Genomic DNA, 22,987 nt, shown 5'->3' on the forward strand with positions numbered 1-22,987 from the left:
TAACTTTAATGAAAGCTTAAGAGAGAGTTTGTCTTGAAAATGTCGAGCTATATATTTAGGCGAAAAATCTAAAAATGAAAGAGAGTTGTGGTTTTATTGTTAGTTCCATTTTCACTCTCTTTTAACATTTATTCTCGCCCAAAATATCTATTAATTTTATAAACTCTTCAGTAACCAAGAATAAGAGAAACTTAATAATTTAACAGGCAGCAAAGAAAAGGAGAGAAGAAAAAGAAACGAGAATTCGTACAAAAATTATGATCGGCAATATGCATTCTATTGTTTATCAAGTGATCTTTCTAAATTTAATTAGTTAATAATATTATCCTAATTAAAAGATCGAAACACAGCCATTACATGCGCCAAATGCGAGGCCATACATATTAATCCACCATCATCGATAATTAACTTCGTCACTTTGAAGATAATTAGAGGCGGAGGAGGCGGCGGAGCTCGTCGGTGGCGCCGTTGTACTGCGTTGCACAGACGGGAAGGGCGGAGCTCGGTGCAGTGCCAATCTTGAGCCTGACGAGCGCAGAGCTTGGCAGCGGCAGGCTACTCGGAGGTGGTGATATCACCATTTCCCTCTCTTGATCTCTCGGTTTCACTCTCTCCGGTCGCCGCCGGCTAACATCCTTCATCGAGGCGGGCGTCGCTGACCTCGGTTTCTTCCTTTGGTTCGATCTCAATCTAACCGACGATGAAGTGGCGCTGCTTGCTGAGGCAGGCTGCACGCAGAAAGGAGAAGAAGAAGGTAGGGGAAGGAGAGGTGGTTGAAGCAGCAGCGGAAGAGGAGGCGCCGGCGAACCTCGGTTCGCCGGCGCGTTTGCTTTACACGCACTCTTGGAAGAAATGGAAGAGCAGTAGTTTTTACAATAATAATCACTATGCCTGTCTGGAAACACGAATCCACCATCGAGGGCAAAACGTGAGACTCCATGTCTTTGATCCATCAAAATGTCTTCCATTCAGATAATTATATGCTAAGAACAAGAATCCACGCAGCGAAAAAATCGATCTCGTCAAATATCAAGATCATGAACCTCAAGATATACTACTCTATTTGCATCATCAGGCATGCACGTTAGATTGCATCAGACCTTCAAAGAATAAAAACCCCTTTGGAAGATCCGGGACTGTACAGGAATGATCGCAAAACTAAAGATGAGATAAAGACGAATCAGAGAGAGGTAAAAACTAATGCATTTAACTAATTATAAAATAACAGAAGACGTCCTCTCTCTCGCGCCCTATCTAAGCTCCTCCGTTGGTCTCTGTTATTCGTGGCATCGCCCCTGGTTTTATAGACGAACAAGGACTAAAAAAAGCTCCTGTTTTTCAATAGTTTTATGGCTAAAAAATGCCGACACGGCGACCGACAACGTTGTCCTGCGTGAGGCCCGGAGGAAGATCTTTTCGTAGGGCGGCAACCGACCATTCGACGTGGATCGTCGGATCGGATTTTCTTTCCCTCGTCCCTGTCCGTTTGCTTTCGTTAGCGCCGACGATGGCAACATGCACGTGAAAGCGATGCTCCCTGTTTCTATTTTTTTTTCTTCTTTTTGCGAGCGGAATCAAAATCCGCCGTTTGATTCAAATGGACGGTTATGATCGGACGGGACCAGTCCGTTGCTTTCCGGGAATTTTCATTTTACCTTCTAAAGTTTTGATATTTGCTTTTGGAATGCTTTCGAAAGTTTTTGCGCAAAATAGGGGCTTTAAGGGCAATTGTCCATCGTTTCATTTCCCGCTCGCATCGCATGCCCAAATTTGTGCCCCAATCACAAGCAGCGATCGAGGCGACCGACCATTCCGCATCCCTCCCGATGGAGTCGCCGCCGTCGCTTTGTCCTCCTTCCACCGTCCGGAGAAATCCTCCCCGGAGGGCGAAGAAGACTCCCTGCGCCAAGACCCTCCCTGCCTCCGATTCGGTCGAGAACCTCAACGTTTTCTTGAGGATCCGGCCCCTCAAGGTTTTGCAGCAGGTTCTGGCACGGAAGCCCCCCAAGGTTTCTTCCAGGGCTAACGGGAAGGGCGGTGCGAGGAAGGTGGATGGAGAGAAAACTGGTGAGTGCTTGATCGTGAACGGTCCGAGCTCAGTCACACTACAGGCACCCTCGTCTCTACTTGACGCGAAGCGGATCAAGAATGAGCTCTACGATGGGTTCTCTTATGTTTTCCCTCCGGATTCAAGTCAGGTTCGATTTCTGGTTGTTGTCCTTTGAACTGCTACTCTGACCGAATGGTATGCTTTCTCTAATCAACTGAATTTTCGAGGTTTGCTATGTAACAAGGACATAACTGTTCGGTCATGATACTTAAATAGTATTTTACATTGGATAAATTCAATAAAATTTTTGCCAACTAAATGACAGTAGTGACACCGCTTGTCTATCTTAGGATTTTTATCTTTACTGCACATAACTTGTTCATCTACATTAACTTCTCCCTTGAGTCTTTCCTTAGCATAACTAACTATGTATTTTATGTATGCTACCTTGTCCCTATTTTATTTGTCAAACTTTGCGTCCGCATTTTAGTTTTAGAAATCATGCAATAAAATCTTGTCATTTAGATAGCTATTATATATAAATAATGTACTGTATTGGGATTATATTGATTTTTAGTAGCATGGTTTGACTTATTTGTTCGTTATTGATACCAGTGCTTGTTCAAATTGGCATATTGACATGTTTTCTGGTATAGTGTCAATTTGTGTTTGTTTTTTTCTCTAATTTAACATCCAACTTCCTTTTGGACTCTAAAGTCTAAGAAATTATATAGTTGAATACTTGACTTACATGATTGGAAAGATCTTGTTCCTGTTGAGATGCGCCTTCGGACGAGACGGCTAGCTCACTCTACAGCATCTCGTCCAAGATCTGCCTCCCTGGTGGATAGTGAGCCTGCAAGAAAGAGCACGTGAGATGGAGGGCCGGGGATCCTCCCCGGCGCGACCACTCCGATGCTTAAGTTAGTGGGTGGAGATGAGGAACTGCTAAGGAAGAAGAAGAGAAAAATTGTGAGAGCTCGTGTGCGCGCGTACCTTTCTCCACTGAAACACTAACCCTTTTAAGGAAGGAGATTCTGAAATGTCATGTCTCTGACATGACACGGAGGGCTCCATCAACGTTATGAGTGTGTCCTAGAGAATGTCTAAGGGTATGGTCCGAGGTATGACCCGTTTAGTGAGCACGTGGCAGCATTGACTTGCAAGAAAGGAGCAGTCCCCTCAGACACGTGTCGTGACGAAATAGATGAGAGGACACGTGGGATCATCATAACAAATGATGGAAGGAGTGGCCCTTGGGAACTAGCGGGTGAGAGAAGGGGTACAACCGAACCGAAGTGGATTTCGTTTCGTCCCCCAGCATGGCGCACGAGGAGGAGAAGGCGTGACCGAACCGAAGTGGACTTCGGTTCGTTCCCCAGCATGGCGCACGAGGAGGAGAAGGCGTGACCGAACCGAAGTGGACTTCGGTTCGTCCCCCAGCATGGCGCACGAGGAGGAGAAGGCGTGACCGAACCGAAGTGGACTTCGGTTCGTCCCTCAGCATGGCACGCGAGGAGGAAGGGGCGCGACCGAACCGAAGTGGACTTCGGTTCGTCCCCCAGCATGGCGCACGAGGAGGAGAAGGCGTGACCGAACCGAAGTGGACTTCGGTTCGTCCCCCAGCATGGCGCACGAGGAGGAGAAGGCGTGACCGAACCGAAGTGGACTTCGGTTCGTCCCTCAGCATGGCACGCGAGGAGGAAGGGGCGCGACCGAACCGAACCGAAGTGGACTTCGGTTCATCCTCAGAAGAGCGAGCGAGGAGGGGTTACATGAGGTGTCCCGTGCTTCCTCGGGTGCGATTGATCCGATCACCTGTTAGGACTTGGTTAACCTCGCCCGTATCCTTTTACTCCCATAACACCTCCCATAACAGATCTATTACCTAGTTATGTTGGATCCTTGAAATTATAAACAAATTCAATAACTCAATGCATGTATTCTGGGTAAGTTATAGTAACTTTGCAAATTCATGTTATGGAATCCTTAGCTAAACCCTTATAAGACTGTTGACATGGTCTTTGAACACTTTAGCAATGGTCGAGTGATTTATCAGAAAATGAGATGTTTAACTTTTAAGAGAACCTGATAGAATGTAGGATAGAGCTTGAGAGGGTATTGTGTGTGGAAGAGAACTAGGGTTGGAGGTGAAGAAGGTTGACATAGGCTGAAACAATTTGAAATGGGTAAAAATGACATTGTAGACAATACCCAGGTACTCATGCAAACCATTTAGGTGGATTACTTGTTTGTCATTGGATTGATATGTATGGTGTATCTCTTCCTATGGTATGGTTTTTCAAAGCAAGCTCAATGGCTGTTTTTATTGGACTGTGACATTCAAATTTACTTCATACGGTATGTTTTCTTCAAGCATGATTGACATTGATTTAAATGTTGTGGGTATTATTTGTGATAAGCATCAAATGGTCATCAATCTAATGCACACTCGTTGTATCACTTAGTTTGATACGAGTTCTTAAAGCTAATTAAAAGTGGTTTAAATGACTTTGGCATTACAAGAGAGAAAGCCTGAAGTGCAACTTAATGGCAAGATAAGGTCCAAGTAGCTAACTCCAAATAATTGGGGTATTAGACCTGTTTTTGTTGTTTATTGTTATATAAATGATAGAGCCATGCATAGAATTTTGTATCGTGTTGAGCAACACAATTGAAATTTATATCATTTTGATAAATTATTGAAAATCAATACTAATCAGCATAGGTAATCTTTTATATGTCATCTCTGTTGATTATGCCAATGAGAATTATTTTGTGCCAACAGTTAACACACCTTGGTATGTTACGACAAATGTTAAGAAAAATTTAAGTGCTATTTGTTTTTTTGGTTTGTGTTAACACAGTGTTGTATTGAAAATGTATCATTCTAGTCAAAGACAAAAAATCTGACATGGAATGATACTTTAACTGGCCCTTAGATATCTTATCATCTTCTATTCTTCCCTCCAACTCTAATTTTGATATCAAGCGTTGTTAAACCTGTCAAAGTCCAAAACTCTGACATCGCTTGAAATTTTGAACCTTGGATAGAGCATCACAATTTCTAATCTTTTGCAATTCTTTGTAAACCTTAACTGCCTATGCCCATAAATGACTTGTTAATATGTTACTACATGTCCATTTGCCTTTGAAATTCTTTATAAACCATTAGGTTTAGGTTCTAAATGTTGTGTAGCATGTTTTCTCCACATCCATTGTATCTAACTTTATTTCTTTTGTAGAAAGAGGTTTATGATAGGGTGGCGAACCCATTAGTGATGGATTTTATGAGAGGAAAGAATGCTCTGTTAGTTGCACTTGGCCCCACAGGTTCAGGAAAGACTTACACTATGTTTGGGTGCGCGAAGGATCTTGGCATTGTGCCTCTTACCCTAAAACAAATTTTTAGATGCAAATCACAAGATGATCATCATGCAATGAGGTGCCCTTTATAACATATTTCATATACCACGTTGCATTTTGTTTGTTGTTTTTTCCTACTGCTATCTCTTTTTCTTCTAACTTGTTAGAATGCACAATACTTATTTAAGACATTTCTTCTTCATTTGGCTATCAGTTAGTTCTGTTCTGTTTTCTACTTCTCTTTTCTCCTAATATTCAACTTAGGTTGGAGGCCCTTCCATTTCGGACCTCTGAATACTAATGCCAAGCTCGAGCATTCTGCATATTTGATAACAGTAGCTTTTATTTTTGTATGGTCATGCATTCAGGTCTAGGCAGAGACATTGTTAAGTTAGCATCCTAAGTGATCTGTAAATGCTTGTTCTATGAGGTTACTACTCTATATCGTAGTTGGAATTCAGTTGCCCAGACACTATCTATAATATATATGATTGTAGCGTGCTTAATCAATTTTATCATGGTTATTTACTTGGCCTTAAATTGATAGCACTCTATTAGAATAGAGTCGAACTTCCAATCATTTTAACTAATAAGTAGGGTTATTTTTGCAATCCTATCACTAGAATCTCGACAAATTGATGTTCCAAAATGAGTGGGCAATGAGAGAAAATTTTGAAAAAAATGAATTAAAAACATTGGTTATGATTGAAAGAAATCTGAGATGTTGCATTATTGTTCCCTGATATACCAAAATTGTTTCATTTTGTATCATCCATGTAACAATGGAATATAAGGTTATAGGAGCAAAGCAAAGTTTATTATCTGCATATGGAATTAATACCAAATCGGAGCTCTTTTCTAATTTAATTTTATTGTGCAATTATATGCTTAATCTACACGGTGATTGCAGAACTATTGCTCTTGCTTGATCTGTTATTTTAAAAAGGCTGCTAGATGTGCACATGTAGTGTGACCTATGCTGATAGTATTTATGGTCAATTAGTGGTTTCACACATCGATCTCAAGTTTCTTTTTTGTATAGTAATTAGCTGCACTGCACATTTTGTTTATTGCCAAGCCTTTTCTAATCCAATAGATGTTGGATGTAAATTTGTCATTTTATTAATTATACCATCTAAGTTCTTGATGACTGTTCAAATTATATTCTTGTCAATATAATTAATTTCTAACATGTAGTTTGTATGGATCACTATGCTTATAAAACATTGGGTGAGATCCAGTTGCAAATATTAAGTGGCATATGATAACTGATTACATACTGAAATAAATCATTTATTGTTTTTTTAATAAGTTAATCCTGTTCTAACCCATAACCTTGTTTCATTTTTTTTTTGTTAAAGTTGCATCTAAAATTAAGACAAGAATATGATTTTATTTTAATGTTTTTTATGCATAATAGTAAGGCTATATTAATTTTTTTTAAATTGTCGAGCTATTTCATGAGCTACTCATATCATTTTTATATGATTTTATTTGTTTGTTTTTATAAATCGTATAATCTAATTCTCACCGTATATCAGTTATGTTTGAGTTTGTAAATTCCATCTTATACCTATTCTAGTTTTAGGAACTTCAGGCTTATTTCTTTTTTAGAAAAATAAAGATATGTCTTTGAACTCAAATTTGGTTATCAATTCTTGAAAATTACAATTGTAGCTCCTATTATATGTCAATATTTGAGATACATTCTGAAGGAGGAAAGGGGGAAAAAATTCTTGATTTATCTGGCAATGGACTCGGGCTCACTTTTCAAAATTCAACTATGATTGGTCTTAAAGAGGTAAATTGTCAGTACCTATCTCCTAATTGTTTCAAGAGTTTGCCTACCCTCTACGGGCTACAGTTGCCTAGTTTCTTGTTAACAGGTGATGGTTTCAAATATTGAAGAAGCTGAAAATCTTCTGGCACTAAGCATGCTCAAGCGTTCTACTGCAGCAACAAATGCAAATGAGCAATCTAGGCATGTGGTGTCTATCACCTTATTCTCAAACTATTTATTTATCTTGGATCAATATTTTGCTAAAAATTCTTTGTATGAAGTAACCAGTCAAAATATTTCTAGTATCTTTGTAATTTTTATGATAGTTTCTAAATGCCGCTACTCTATTATGTAATTAATATGTAGATACAGAGCACTCTTGCTTAAGGAGTAGCTTGGCTGCTCACTTGTGCTTGATTCTCTTTTAAACTTTCGTGCTTTGACAACATCTAATTGGGAATTGGAAAATTTGATGCTTTCATTTTTACAATGTGGATTGACTTGTAAATATGCAGATATAAAACAATATAATTGTACATGGTACATGAACTACTTAACTTGTCATGACCAGCAAATAAAGTTGTTGTGCTTGAGTTATATTGGTTGAAAGGCTCATTTAAGTACTAATACTATTATGATTATCAATGAAAATCCTAGTTACATATTCAAAGTTGATAAGAACTTCAAACAGTAACTTTTTTTTTCACGCACAGCAAGATACATATTCTGTTTGATGTTAGATGAATTTTAGATGAATTGAACTCTATATAGTATTAAATTCCAAATGACCAAGTCTTGTTGTATAGCACTATACATGTTTGATAGGTCATGTCATGCCTCCCATATATATCATGTTCAGACATGATTAGTTAAAAGGGTTACTACATTCAGCTTAATGGATGGCTAGTATACGACGACCATCTACACCTCAAATTTTCACCCCAAATTGTGATAGTTTTTTTTTGAGATTTTAGAAAGGTAAGTGCGAGTTTGATATTAAAAGAGAGAATTTGTCCACCACTTTAGTTGTGTTTCCCTACTGTTATTATTGTTAATTTTGATTTCTGAATATGATTTGACATGCAAATTTGGCATCTTTTCTGAGTGGAAGACAATATTTTATAGGGTTTTACTTGTTCTCTTTGAGTTCATTTTGGGCAAATCTTTTATTGCATAAATCTTGTTTCTTCTACACAAATAGAAAAAAAGAGGGTAGTCCGAGCACAAGAATTAAAATATGGCTTAATTTGTTGGCACGGAATTGTTTTCATTCCTTCCTTCCTAGCAGGGGCGGAGCCAGGATTTTTATCGAGGGGCATCGCCTATAAGGATTCTGCTCTCATCAGTTCAGTCCCATTTCTAAAGTTTTTTGATTGCATTAATTAAGTGTTGATATAATCTATACATATAAATGATGCTGATTAATCATATGAATGAATCTAATCCTATGTCTTATGCAACTGCCTTAAATCCTTTTACTAGATAGTCTAACATGAATATGAATCTGAACATAATTCATTGTTTTATATAAATTAATAACTTAGCTTCAAAAATAAGTGCATCCATGGGGAAAGCGAAGGGTAAAGTTATTTCGAGTGAAAACTATTTCAAGTATAATATTAATGTGATGACTAAAAAAATCTAGAACAAGAATTACTCCAACTATATTTGTCAATTGCATGCATTAAGATCATTAAATTGAAAAATATCTAAATGTGAATATAAATTAGTGAGATCGGCTATCAATTGTTACTGTCCCCAGAGTTTAGTTTTTTCATAGTTTTTTCGATCTACTTGCTGGATTCAAGGCAGACAGCCTTGTAGATACATATAATCACTGGAGACTTTAATCAGTGATGGATCGGAGTAGTCTTTGGAATGAGACCAGAAGAGTACTCGAGGTCTACACAAAATGAAAATTCTGAATTTTTGTGTCTGTGTACGATAGATCGAGGAGCCCAGCAACTGATTGCTGGAAGTGAAGAGGATTAAAATTCTACTAATGTTTAATAAATATATTCCTTCTGCATCTGATCTCACTCTGAATTACATATATGCTGAACAATTATGTTCTGCACCAACAATTCATTAATCATTATTGAGGTATTCTTCCAATCTCCATAGAGTTTAATAATCTGCCATGTATTCTAATTCTAGTGTATGAGATGAATACATAGATTACTAGTTTATATACTGGGACAGTTTTATAGCTAGGTCAGAGGGTTTTGGGAGTGGGAATGTCGTTGAGTTGTGGCGTCAACCAAAGCGATTGGTCCCCTTTCCAATTTCCAATGGTTCTCTTCTCTTGAGTCTTTCCTTCTCTCTCTCTCTCTCTCTCTTCACATATGTAAACGGTTAACTCAGTTCACGCGAAGCATGCGCCCAGGCGATAGGGGCAGGGGGGGCGACCGCCCCTAGGCGCCCCCACTGTAGCTCCGCCCCTGCTTCCTAGGATACAATGTTTAAGAAATATTGTGCTGTAAATAATGTCTGATATATGGTTTTTGGGAATTGTTTATATAAATAACGTTTATCTGCCTCATCATTGCAAATATTCTATAAATTAGTTGATAGAGTAATATAAGTTTGGTTGAGATGCTTTGGATAAATCCTATTGAACTAAATGAAAATATGGCCTTCAGCTTTAAGAATTTTGAACCACACTCAAGATAAATGATACTATCGCTAATATGTTTGTCCATTTCAGTTTTTGGTAGGACTAACTTATGTGACCATCCTTACATAGACCTTATTCTGATTTCATTGGGTTGCCAACACGTTGCTTTCTCATTATTATTTATTTTCACATAATCTTACAATCTGATCAAATCAAGAATGAATGCACCAAAAGCCCAACACCACTATGGTGTTAGGCTGTGGTATTTTTGTCACAAATCTCTAGTTGGTCTCCTCAAATCTGCACGCAGTGCACTAATTATTGGCAATTATAGGAGCATTTTTTTAATGCAAGAATGATATCAAGCTACTATGCTTCAGCTTACTGACCTATCACTCCACTTCTGCAGTCGATCCCAATGCATTATAAACATTCGCAGATCTGATAATAGCCTTGGTGAACAAGATTATTCTTCTGATGGTGCTGTTCTCACTATAGTGGATCTTGCTGGAGCTGAGAAAGAGAAAAAAACTGGAAATCAGGTTTATATTTTATTTCATGTTGCAAAAAAGAGCAGGAAAATAGCAATTCAAATTTTCCCTTTTCAAATATGACATGTTTTCAAATTTTCCCTTTTCAAATATCACATGTTGAAATATCTCACATATCATGCCAAAAGCATATCCAATTCTACGCACTTGAATTTTGATGATACTAACAACAATAGATGGAATTGAGAATGATGCTGTTGAATTTGCAGAGGGATAGTTGGATTTCGTGGTTCGAATGGGAGAATAAAATGAGAAATTCCTGTAATAGAGAGAAAGTTTTATACAACACCGAGTCACTAGTTAGTGGTCACGTGCCACTGGACTGTCATTCATGGAAAATTTGTATTCTTATCTTTTCACATGGAATTGAGATTATTTAGGTGTAAACTGGATGCCATCAAAACATGTAGAAAGTACTATTTTTGTATTTTTGCAATATAATTTCGCATGATATGTAACAACGAATATCTGGAATGTCTTTGTTTTGTATATCATGGGTGAAACATCTAATTGTTTTTTGGTTGTTTACAGGGTGCAAGATTAATGGAAAGTAGCTTTATCAATAACACATCAATGGTTTTTGGTCAATGTTTGAGAGTAGGTGGCTCCTTGGCCTTCTGAAATTCAGCATTTTTTTAGTGACTTCTATCATTAGTTTTTGTTATTTCTATAGAAATTACTTTTAAAATCCCTCTCATACTTCTTTGTCCAGTCTTTGCTTGAACATCAGAAGAACCCAAAGAAGCCATTAGAGAAGCATTTCAAGAACTCATTGGTATATTTCATTGTTTGAATCCTATTTACCAGACTTTGCTAATCTATTTATTATGTATAGTAGTTGCATATAAGTCATCATCTACATGGTTCTTAACACATGAATAGTATGTTTTTGCCAAAAATTTCTTTAACCTGCCTTGGTGTTCGTCAACCATTCTGCAATTTCACATCTCAATAGAAAGTACAATTAATGATTTTAAAATTTCTGCTCAATGCTGGCCATAGTTTGTTATTCTAACACCTTCCGTATACAAAAGCTCTAATCATTATTCTTTTCTAATAGTTGACTAGGTATTTGAAAGATTATATGGAGGGTAAGAAGCGTATGGCTCTGGTAAGAGACTTCTATTATCTGATCTATTGTAAATTTACATGCCTCTGTAATATTCTTATTATTAACTTAATCTTTTAGGTGTAGTTCCTTTCTATTTGTGGTATAGCATAAAGATGGACAGATAAGACCTATGTAACCAAGACAAATAGTTTGGATAAAGATGGCTTGGTGATGTGGATGATGACCATTCATCATAATTTGATGGGAAGATGGCTAGATCAACTATTTTGCAATCTGCAACTTTGAGGCTATTGCTAGTAGATTTTACTTTAAAGTTCACCTTTTTAATAATTTCATAAAGTCTCACATGCTATTCTTGTATATAATAGTTGGGATATTCTCTTCTTACTCATACCATAACTTGATCACCAATCTCAAATTTTACATTTTGATGAAGTTTGCTAGCTTTTTTGTTGGATAACAACCATCACATATGCCTTCATGTGGTCTTCAATAGTATATGATCCAATAGGAGCATAGGAGTGGAGATGTTATTTGAAGCTATTCTCCTTTTTGAGGTCAATATAACATATTGTTAAGTTTTCACTACCCTTGGCTAATAGGATGAGCATCTATTATTCGAAACTAAAAATCAAACTGAACCAAACCAATCCAATCTGAAAATTTGGTTTGAATTTACTGGTTTATGGGTTTCATTTCGTTTTGCATATTAGGTAAGATTTTGTCACTTGTAGAAATGGTTAATATTTAATTTTCTGTAATATATATTCTAGACAAATTAGTATGTTGATTATCTTGATTTCTTACTGTTCTTTACTTTTTATTTTCCCTAATCAACAAAAGTCTTAAATTATGAGTATATTTATTATTGATCTCAATGAGATTGTTGTTTGGAAACTAGTTGTTGATTTGTTTTTGACCGAACTGAAATGACTCTGGTTTGCTTTTGGTTTCGATTTGAAAAATAACAAATTTTAAGGTTTGGTTTCAATTTTCCTCACACTGTTACTATCTATGTTTGCTTTAGGATGTTTATGACTAATTGATTTATCAGTTTCTGGAGTAGGTGAATATCCACATTAAATACTCTGGTGAACTTGGTAGGTACATTGGTTGATAATCCTAGGCATTTTGTTTATTTTGGTCGGATTTTCTTTCTCTTGCAGATCTTGACAGTAAAACTTGGGGAAGATGATTATTCAGATACCTCATTTTTATTGAGACAAGCATCTCCTTACATGAAAATAAAGTAGGCTGCTTTTCCATTTTTTGTGAGGAATCTTCAATTTTTGAATTCTTAATAAAATGATAAGTGCCTTTATTGAGCTGATTTTATTCGCTGTTGATGTTTTTGTTCATTATAATTTACTTTGGAAATTCTTGCTGCAAATATTGGCTACAGCTTATCACATTCTTCTAATGTTTTCTTGTAAAAAACATGGATTATCTTCATTAACAAATTTTACTACTGTTAGGAATTGATATACTAAAAAAATTGCATGTGAGAAGAAGTATGTATCTCTGCTAAGGAAATCATGTTGAATTGTGGATATGATCTTTGATTGGTGGCCGGGCCTACTATATCAACCCTAGAGTTGGAAGAAGATATGAGCAATGATGAGAGGAATAAGAAACTAGAATTTTGCTATCAAGATGAGAGTGGATGAACCACTGAATTGGTATAGAAAAGTGAAAAGCTGCACTAATAGCATAAAGTAACTAAGCATCAATGCTGCTATATCAAACCTACAGTGGGAAGATCATAAACGAACAATGTTGAGAGGAACCAGAAACTTAGATTTTGATGCCAAGTGGTTAGTAAATGAACAATTAAATTGATTTAGAAAAGTGAAAAGCTACTAGTTAAATATAAAGTCACTAAGCATAAAAAGAGAGGATTAGTGGACTAGGTTTTACTTGCTCTGGCGCTAAATTCAAATGAACCAGTTATAAAGAAAAGTTAGTATCTACTACTGTGACAGCTCATATATAGAGGCATGTTTTGGTGATGTACCAATCCACAATATAACTTTGTATCTCAGTAGCATTTAAATATTGTATGTTTCTGGAATTTGTATGCATCATGAACACATTTTATTTCTATGAAAAAAATCTTTTATTCTCTGGAGCATCATCTGTATTACTAGCTGATAAAATTTTTACATTGCTAATCCTTGTATAGTGATACCTTGTTCTTCCTATTTTATTTTTCATTTGTCTCAATAGTTCATTATCTTCTAATTGTTCTGAAGCTATTGCTGCATGTTTTTGTATTTATTTGTATAATAAAAAATTCCAAAGGATAAACATTGAAGTCATTTGAACTCTATGGGTGCAAAGATGAATCATGATTTTTGATGATCAGAATCTAGGTATAAGTTTTTTCTTTTCATGAGAATCCACACATATCTACAGAATACGTGTAAATGACTAAATTTAAATATTTTTTCTTTCATTTTGTGGATCATATATTAAAATTCAAACTTCACTTATGCAAATTCAGGTTCACCTGTTTTGAAGAGCTTCCAATCATACCTAATAAAAAAAGAAGCACATCTTCACTTGTGGATCATTGTAAGAGGAGGAAGATTAACGTCTCAGAAACCCTACTGGTATTTGATATTTTCATGAACTTTTTTGAAATTTAGAATACTGCTATATGAAATAGAGCACTCTGAAATGTTCGTTCTCCAAGCAGATCAATGCATTTCCCTTCAACTGTTGTATTTAGTACTTATCATGTACAAGGTTCTAATCTTCATGGTTTCGTTCAAAAGTCATTATTATTTTAGTATGACATCACATTATCCTTTTTCTATATTCATTTTGTTGGAAATTAAGACCTAGTATAAATGTCATTAACAAATGCTAGAGATAACAAACAATTGAGATCCATGAAATAAATTTAAATCATACAGAAACAATGACGTTATATCTATGAAAACATACAAATTTTCCATCCAGTTGGCCTAAACTCACAATTTAATTTTAAAAAAGTATCTGTATGTCACATGATCTGCTTATGCTGTAAGGAATAGCATAACATCCATGCATGGCTGTATAAGAATTGCAGGTTTAATCCATCTCTATCGTGTTAAATTCTAAATAGTGTTCAAATTAATATGATTTCACTAAACAAGGTTTGCTAGATTGACACATGAAACATATTTGACGTATTGTCTTAGTTAATGCAAGTTTTCTTTTGTACAGATTTTATGAGTTGTGTAACGTACAATGTTAAATGAAAATTTGTAATGAGTTGTCAAAAGTTACCATTATTATTGAGACTGGATGGTCAAACAATTGTATTTGTCCTAGTAGGATTGTTGGATCAACAAAGTTGGAATGGTAAGAAAATAAATAAAAAGGAAAAATATTGGTAATTTTACATGAAATTTCAAATGGTTCTTATTCACGATAAGTTTACATTATGTTTCGTTAAATTTAAAACTATTAATCATCATCTTATCTGTCTGTTTCAACAATTTTGTATGATATTACTTTTGAAACCCTAATAAGCCAAAAAAAGCTTTTGTTGCGTGCCCATATTATCATCTACACTAGCCTGATTTCTAACTTCACTTGTTGAGCTTTATCAGACTTGCTTATATGTGTAATTTGTCTTTTGTTGCTCTCATATTGTCATAGTTCAGCTGCTTATTGCAGTTTTACATTCCTGTTCCTGTTAGATTATGCTGATTGACTGACAAAAGCATACTGCTTGAGTAGATGTTTCATTCCTGTTTCTCTTATATGAAGGATGTTGAAGCAGAAAGTGCAAGTGACCGAAATGAAGTATTCAACACATTTGAGGAAGGTACTTCATTTGAAGTCTTGTTTTTATTTCATTTTCATGTATTTCTTTTGCCAAAAGATATAAAGGCTACATCATTTTGGATATATGCATTATTACTTCCATAATTTATTCTTTTAAGCTATTGATGGCCTGTAGGTGATGTAAAAGAAAAGCTTCAAGAAATGGTAGTACCACAATCTTCCTCTATTTCTCCAGAGATCCTTGATGCTACAACAACAGTAATCCCCACTAATGATGAGCTTCTTATTGAGCTACAAAGACTAGCAAGGAGCGAGGAGATTATGCAAAATTTCTCCAAGGCTCTATGGACTGTTCTAAAGCAATATAAGCAGAAACTTATTGTACTAATAACTACTCTCGTTTTCCCTCATATCTCCATTTTTTTACCTAATACTTTGGTTTAGCTGATTTTTCCTCTCGTTGCTAGATATTCTCTGGCTTTCTAATTTTTATGAATGTTACAATGATAAGATGTAACCAACTTCCCCATTAAATTTTTAACACCATCATGTTCATTATTTATTAAGACATTTTTTCCTACTGCACCATGTGGTTTCATTAATGATGATGTTGGATTACTATCAGGAATCAGAAAAGAATGTGCATAATCTCAGAGAAGCATTCACAAGGGAGGAAAACCAAGTTATCAAACTCAAGAAAGAACTGGAGGAGCTTAGGTCCTATTGTTCTTGCCATAGACTTCCAGTTGTTGGTGAATCAAGCTCCTTAGATTTGGGACCTATGCTTGCTTGTTGTGGTTCTGACCTGCAGACAACTTCACGACAAGTTAACTCAAGTAACATATGTGCAGCTTTTCATTCAGGAGACACTGTTACGGTAAGGCCCTTCAATCGAGTCATAAACTGGTTTCAACTTTCTTAGTACTTTCAAGTTGCAGTATCGGGTGTTTTTTCAGGAGCTGAAATCACAAGCATGTGCTGAAGAGCATATGCCTGGAAAATTTTTATGTTTGTCTTCCTGGTTCCAAATTGCTTAGTTATCTAGTTATCTATGGGCAGCCTGCATGCCCATTGTCAGTGAGGCAATGCTTGGACTCCACCTTGTTGTTCTAGTGCCTAATTTTTTTTTCTAGATTTCATGTTCTCAGGCAGTCAACTCTATTTCACTTGGCCAAGAATTTGATAAGCTAACTAACAAGGTTAGAATTTTTTTTCAACGTGAAAATTAAGAACTGCTCTTGTAATTCTTTCAAACATCTTTTTTAGCTAAATGAATATATATTATGAACATTGAACTAGAGCTTCTATTCAGACTATGTTATCATATCAGAATCCATTTGTGTTATATCATATCAGAATCCATTTGTCTCTTTAAGGAAAATTATAATCCTTTCATCATTCAATGGATTATCAATATAAATGTCAAACAAGTAGAATTTCAGGTTTAATTGAGATTATGATATTGTATTCATTCTCAATTCCTAATAGTTGGGATTTGTTGATGCTGCTTCATTTTTCTCTTGTTTGTGCAAATTTTACATTTATCAGGTTATCTTTATATTGATTAATTATTCATTCTTTCAAAAGTTTTGATTCTCTTCTTTGTCAACTATTGTTTTGTATTTTTTTTATGAACATTTCCTTTTGCCATGTCATTCACCTAGCTACAGCTGAAATTTATTCTTTGACACTAGTCATATTAGTGGTAAAGTCATCTGCAAACTCCACTCATGTGACCTTGCCTAGAATTCGATCCAATGCTAATACAACACTTATACCATTTTCACGTGGAGTAAGGATTAGATAGCACAATATCTAATATGAAATTCTATAAGTCAATATCAATATCAATCTAATAAAACATCTTGTATATTATTCTCTTGTAGCACACAATCTTGTACCACCAAAACTCATTCCACAAATACAATTCAGTACATACATGTATCATGTATGTCCATTTTTTTCTGTAGCTTACCCATATCTCCAGCGCTTTATGTAGCTCATCTACTACTATACTTTGCTACTTGCACATATTCTCATATATGCATCTTGTAGACCATTGACATCACATTTTATCATGTTATAATACAAAACAATTTCTCATTTTTCTTTTCTTTGGACTTGAATTTTTATAAATGTAGTGCAGTTTAAGCTTGTACACATGCAGGGACACACAACACACCATAGATGACTTCCACTTACGGTTATGAATTTACTTTCTCTTTATCAATGATTTCATTTATCTATTTACATTTATACCATAGTTGGTGGATCAGATGCCTGCAAGTTTACTTGGAGAAACACTCATCCAAGAAGATTTTAAGGTGCTCTTTGATTGCGGTCCTTCTTGGACCTCACAGTGTATAAAAGATTCAGGTATATTTTATTGTTTCATATGATAACATTTTTTCTCTATTTGACTAACCGACAACATTTTGATGGTTTTAAAGATCTTCCATTTTCACAGACATCACTGTTGGATGCTCAAGTCCTTTGAATAGCTTCATGGATAATGAGTTCAATTTTCCTCCTCCATCTGTTAAAGAAGCCACTCATCTTGCAGAAAATACAAGGGTTAGACTTTTTTCAACATCCATTCTCAGATAACACATTATTCTATTATGTGAAATTACACAAATTGAAATTTGTAGGAATTATAAATTTATCATTTAAAAAGCTACTCAAGCATCAATTTATTTATTTTGTATCACGGGTAATGTTGTAGTTCTTTTATACATAACGAACCACCATGCTTTTCTTGTCTGTTAGGTTGGATTTTTTTTCTGCCCATATGCAATATATTCAACCTTTTACATACTTCTCTTCTTTATTATGCTAGTAATTCTTCTATCTGTTTTTTGTTCTTTACATTATATTAACGCAACCATTGTTTCATATCACAGCTGACAAACAGGATAGATAATTTGGCTGGAGAGACACACATCCATAAGGATATAAAAGAAATGCTGGACTGCAACACTAGGAGGACAATATATAATTTAACTCAATCTGGTCAATGATTTTTTTTCTAATGATTCTTACTATTTTTACTTGTAGATAATTTTTAAACCTAATTATCCCTTTTTTTCTAACAGATGGTGTTACTGGAAACTCAAGTCCTTTGAGTAAAAATGGTTCGTCTTCATTGGTGGGAGAAATCACTAATTCAAAAGCAAACGAAAGGGTATGATTCTCTTTCATCATCTATGGATGATATTTTATTTATCTATTTATGTACGGATGATTTATCATCAAGATGGTAAGACTCTACAGTTGTTTCCACTGTTAGTTTAAGAATTTTCATTTTCTGTTTAATATTTTAGCTCTTTTTTGAGCAAAATGGTCCAAATGCTCAACTTCCTAACAATCCAACTTCTTGAAAGTCTAAAAAATAGCAATGCATCACTGGATGATTGGTGCAAAATTGAATACCTATCAATTTCACGTGGTTGTAGACAAAAGTTACTCAAGTACTGAATTCATGTTTTAAACTTAAATTAGGAAAAACTAATGCAAACAAGACTAGTTATTGAATGTTCAACCTGAAATTATGCAATGACACATTTTTTATTGCAAAACATGTCAGTTAGTTAATTTCACTTTTTGATAAGTTTTATGATAATTCACTATATTTTCTGTGGTAATTTGATGTCAACTTTCTTGAAGATAACCAAGCATTTAGTATCACTTGAAACTTAAGGCACTAAGACTTATTTGGACTCAACTTAAGGTAGTAAGTTTTATTCTTTATTTTAGCAAATTAGAAATTTGACCCTAACATCAATACATAGCACTTATACCATTTCCACGCTGGGAGCAAGTATTAGATAAAACACTAGCATTTTCACATGGAGTAAGAATTAGATAGCACAATGTGTAATATGAAATTCTATCAGTCAATATCAATCTATAAAACATCTTGTATATTATCCTTTTGTAGCACACAATCTGGTACCACCAAAACTCATTCCACAAATACAAGTCAATTCTTACATGTATATGCATTTTTCTATACCTTATCCTTATCTCCTGCACTTTATGTAGTTCATCTACTATTTTAATTTGGTACCTACACATTATTCTCATGCATGCATTTTGTAGATCATTGCCATTACATTTTATCATGTGATAATGCAAATAATTTGTCATATTGCTTTTCTTTTGGACTTTTGTGTTTTAGTGCAATTTAAGTTTGTACACTTGCACGAACACACAACACACCATAGATGAGTCGAACTTATGATCTCGTTTATCCCTTTACATTTATACCATAGCTAGTGAATCAGATGCCTGCAAGTTTACCTGGAGCGATACTCATCCAAGAGGATTTTAAGGTGCTCTTGGATTGCTGTCCTTCAAGGACCTCAGGGCGTGTAAATGATTCAGGTATATTTATTGTCGAATACAATAATATTTTTTTTCTCTATTTAACTAATCAACAACATTTTGATGGTTTTAAAGATCTTCCATTTTCACAGACATCACCAATGGATGCTCAAGTTCTTTAAATAGCTTATTCATGGATAATGGATTCAATTTTCCTCCTCCATTGGTCAAGGAAGCCACTCATCTCGCAGAAAATAGAATGGTTAGATTGTTTTCAACATCAGTTCTCTGATAGCACATTAATCTATTATGTGAAATTTGTGAGAATTAGAAATTTATCAATTATAAAGTTACACAAGCATCTAATTTTTTTGTACCAGGTGTAATGTTGTAGTTCTTTTATACATAATGAAGCGCCATTCTTTTCTCATCTAGAAGGTTGATTTTTTTTTCCTGCCCAAATGCAGATTTTTATTGCTTTAAAATTGACATCTTTTTAAAATATATTCAACCTTTTACATATCTCTCTTCTTTGTATTATGCTAACAATTCTTCTATCTGCTTTTGTTCTTTACATTGTATTAACACAAGCATTGCTTCATATCACAGCTGACAGACAGGATACCAGATAATTTGGCTGGAGAGTCACACATCCATAAGGATTTAAAAGAAATGCTGGACTGCAGCTCTAGAAGGACAACATATAATTTAACTCAATCTGGTCAATAATGATTCTTACTATTTTAACTTGTAAATAGTTTATAAGCCTAATTATCCTTTTTCTCCCTCACAGACAGTGTGATTAGAAACTCAAGTCCTTTGAGTAAAGATGTTTCATCTTCATTGGTGGGAGAAATTACTCATTCCAAAGAAAACGAAAGGGTATGATTCTGCCACATGATCTGTTGATGATGTTTTATTTATTTGTTCATGTACGGATGATTTATTATCAAGATGGTAAGAACTCTACCTTGTTTCCGCTATTAGCTTAAGGATTTTTATTTTCTGGTTAAAATTTAGTTCTTTTGGGCAAAATGGTTCCAAATGCTTCACTTTCCTAACAATGCAACTACTTGAAAGTTAAAAAAATAGCAATATATCACTGGATGATAGTGCAGAATTGAATACCTATCAATTTCATGTGGTTGTAGAATGTAACGGAGATGTTGCATTTTAGAGAGGTGAAGACAGAAGTTACTCAAGTATTGAATTAGGAAAAACTAATGCAAATGCCATTTTTTATTTCAAGACGCTTGAATTAGATAGGTGTCAGTCAGTTATTTAAGTTCACTTTTTCATAAGTTTTATGATGATTCAATATATTTTCTGTGGTAATGTCATGTGAAATTTGCTAGAGATGATCATGCATTTAGTGTCTCTTGAAACTTAAGGCATTAAGAGAGGACTCAACTTATTTGCATGCACTTTACGATGATGAATTGGTTACATTGGTCATGGGCATAAAACCTTCATAAGAAAAGGGATTTCAATTTTATCTCTAGTGCCTTCTTCAGTCTTCACCATTAAATGCAATTCTAATTCATCAAACTTGGGACCTTCTATGAGTAAATTACAATGTAGTTAGTGAGATTGATGTCGTTTGAATTTTTAAGAATTGTGAAATGGTGAAGTGAAATGCACAATTTATTTGTGTTGTCAATCTTGTTTGGTATTTGTGCGCTGGTTGCCTTTGTATATTATTACTTAATTGATTGGTGTTGCTTACACAATATTTCGACTCATGTGATCATGTCTTTCTTGCTTAAATTTATTCTTGTCTGGTCTGTTGATTTAGTTCTTTTGCTGGTTGTGGGACACAAGCTTTTCGAGTCTCCGGCAGAAGTTACTTTTCACTATGCTTTTGGAAATTTTTTTCTTTTCACTTTTATATGTGCTTTTTCATTCAAGGCCATTTTTTGACTGCTCTTATGATTTCACCAACTTTGGTTATCATTCTAATTCAACAGTCATCAAAGCCAGATTTGTCGCAAGTACAGCATCCCAAATCAATTGACAAGTATCATCAGCGTAGAATCCTAAAAGAAAAAAATGGTGTCATCTCAAAATCTGCAAAAGCTGACAAACCGAAGAGGTTGATTTTTCTAACTGCTTGAATCTTCTCTTTATATTTTTACAAGTTGTTTCCTTGTCTGTTTTTATATGGTGCAAATAGCCAGCTTGAAGGGGCATAACCTCTGTAAGCCTATTATTAGCTTTGATCTTTCTCAATTTTTTTTTGTTCATCGAAGAGGGGCATTTGGCACAATAAATAAGCAGCTTATATTACAGTTTGGGAGTGGTTCATACACAAATCCTAATTATTTGATGTCATGTTATTTCTGTGTTTAAATTTCTTTCCTTTGATCCTCATTGGTATACTATCCAAATAACGAAAATGTTTCTTTAAAGATAGCTTTACAATCGTTGTTGAGCAGACAAATGCATCAGTTAAGCCGTTTCCTTGCCTTGTCTGTCAAAATATATGCCTTTTCAATACCAGGAAAACATATGCTAACTAAATTTCTCAACTGAGGCATTTTCTATATGCTTCCTTGTAGGAGGTTGCTTCCAGCATCAACCATGTTACTGAAGGAGATGACGAGTCTTGACATAGAGGCCGGTAATCAGGTTTGTTGCTTAAAACTCCTTTTACTGGCACCAACCTTGAGTGGAATAAGTGAATATACCACATCATATTCATCTCATTATTCGCACATAATTTCATTACACAGAATAAGTCAAAAAAGAGCAAGAATTTTGGTACACATTGTACAGAGAGTAGATGGCTGCTTTATAAATTAGACGGTACTTAATTTACTTTGTCGCTGATTGGCAGGATATTAGAGGGAAAGCTACAAAAGGAGAGCAAGGAATAATTCAGAATTATGACTCACTTTTTAATCTTTTAAGAAAGCAATCCTAAAATCATCGGCAATTTAAAACTGGCCTACTTTATGTCCGACTTGAATGAGAAATAACTTGTAGATAAATTGATAACATATTTGTTTGCCCTTGCATGAACTTTGTTTGACAGGGATTTATCTGTAAAAACAATTCGTATAGATTACAATATTCTCTCTTTCAGAGGCATTATGTGATTTTTTAATAATGACACTCCTTTGTTGATTAGAAAACAATTTATTCATAAAAATTATTGACTTGAATTGATTAGTTGGTTTGACTTGAATTGGCCATTTGATTAGATCGACTAGTTCATCTTGTTTGCTTGGACGAAAGGGTTGATGAAGTTGCTTTGCTTGATTCGATAATCCAAGTCGATTGGCCTCTTTAGTTAGATTGTCTTGAGTAAATCACTTGGCCCATTGTGGTTCGATTGGATTGAATGACTTATTTGAATTGCAAATTGATTGATGTGTTTGGTTCTTTTGACCGGTTTAATTTGATTTGTTTAGTTCATTTTACTCATTTGTCTTAAATTTGATCGACT

The 22,987-nt window shown here is 34.9% G+C and overlaps 1 protein-coding gene across 1 annotated transcript; it reads left to right on the top strand.

The window, feature by feature from the left end:
* Nucleotides 1-1,826: 1,826 nt before the first annotated feature.
* LOC141829723 (kinesin-like protein KIN-6) lies at nt 1,827-22,536 on the top strand. Its single transcript, XM_074717249.1, has 20 exons — nt 1,827-2,198; nt 5,296-5,495; nt 7,094-7,217; nt 7,303-7,397; nt 10,223-10,355; nt 10,896-10,961; nt 11,077-11,139; nt 11,425-11,475; nt 12,603-12,685; nt 13,940-14,048; nt 15,196-15,253; nt 15,389-15,594; nt 15,839-16,090; nt 17,478-17,589; nt 17,681-17,787; nt 18,117-18,225; nt 18,309-18,397; nt 21,507-21,631; nt 22,098-22,167; nt 22,376-22,536. Exons 1-20 carry the CDS (start codon nt 1,827-1,829, stop codon nt 22,460-22,462), a joined length of 2,511 nt encoding a protein of 836 aa, XP_074573350.1. The 3' UTR covers nt 22,463-22,536.
* The last annotated feature ends 451 nt before the right edge of the window (nt 22,537-22,987 follow it).

The sequence above is a fragment of the Curcuma longa genome, chromosome 5 (genome assembly GCF_044706935.1).
Source record: "Curcuma longa cultivar G26 ecotype Majalengka, Jawa Barat chromosome 5, ITB_CL_G26_1.1, whole genome shotgun sequence".
In the NCBI taxonomy this organism is placed as follows: domain Eukaryota; kingdom Viridiplantae; phylum Streptophyta; class Magnoliopsida; order Zingiberales; family Zingiberaceae; genus Curcuma; species Curcuma longa.

Excerpts from the sequence above, each read along its gene's own strand:
- LOC141829723 (XM_074717249.1), top strand. The coding sequence starts at position 1,827 with ATGGAGTCGCCGCCGTCGCTTTGTCCTCCTTCCACCGTCCGGAGAAAT. Across the intron at positions 11,140-11,424 it reads AGCATTTCAAGAACTCATTG|TTGACTAGGTATTTGAAAGA; the intron begins GTATATTTCATT and ends CTTTTCTAATAG. Across the intron at positions 14,049-15,195 it reads ACGTCTCAGAAACCCTACTG|GATGTTGAAGCAGAAAGTGC; the intron begins GTATTTGATATT and ends TCTTATATGAAG.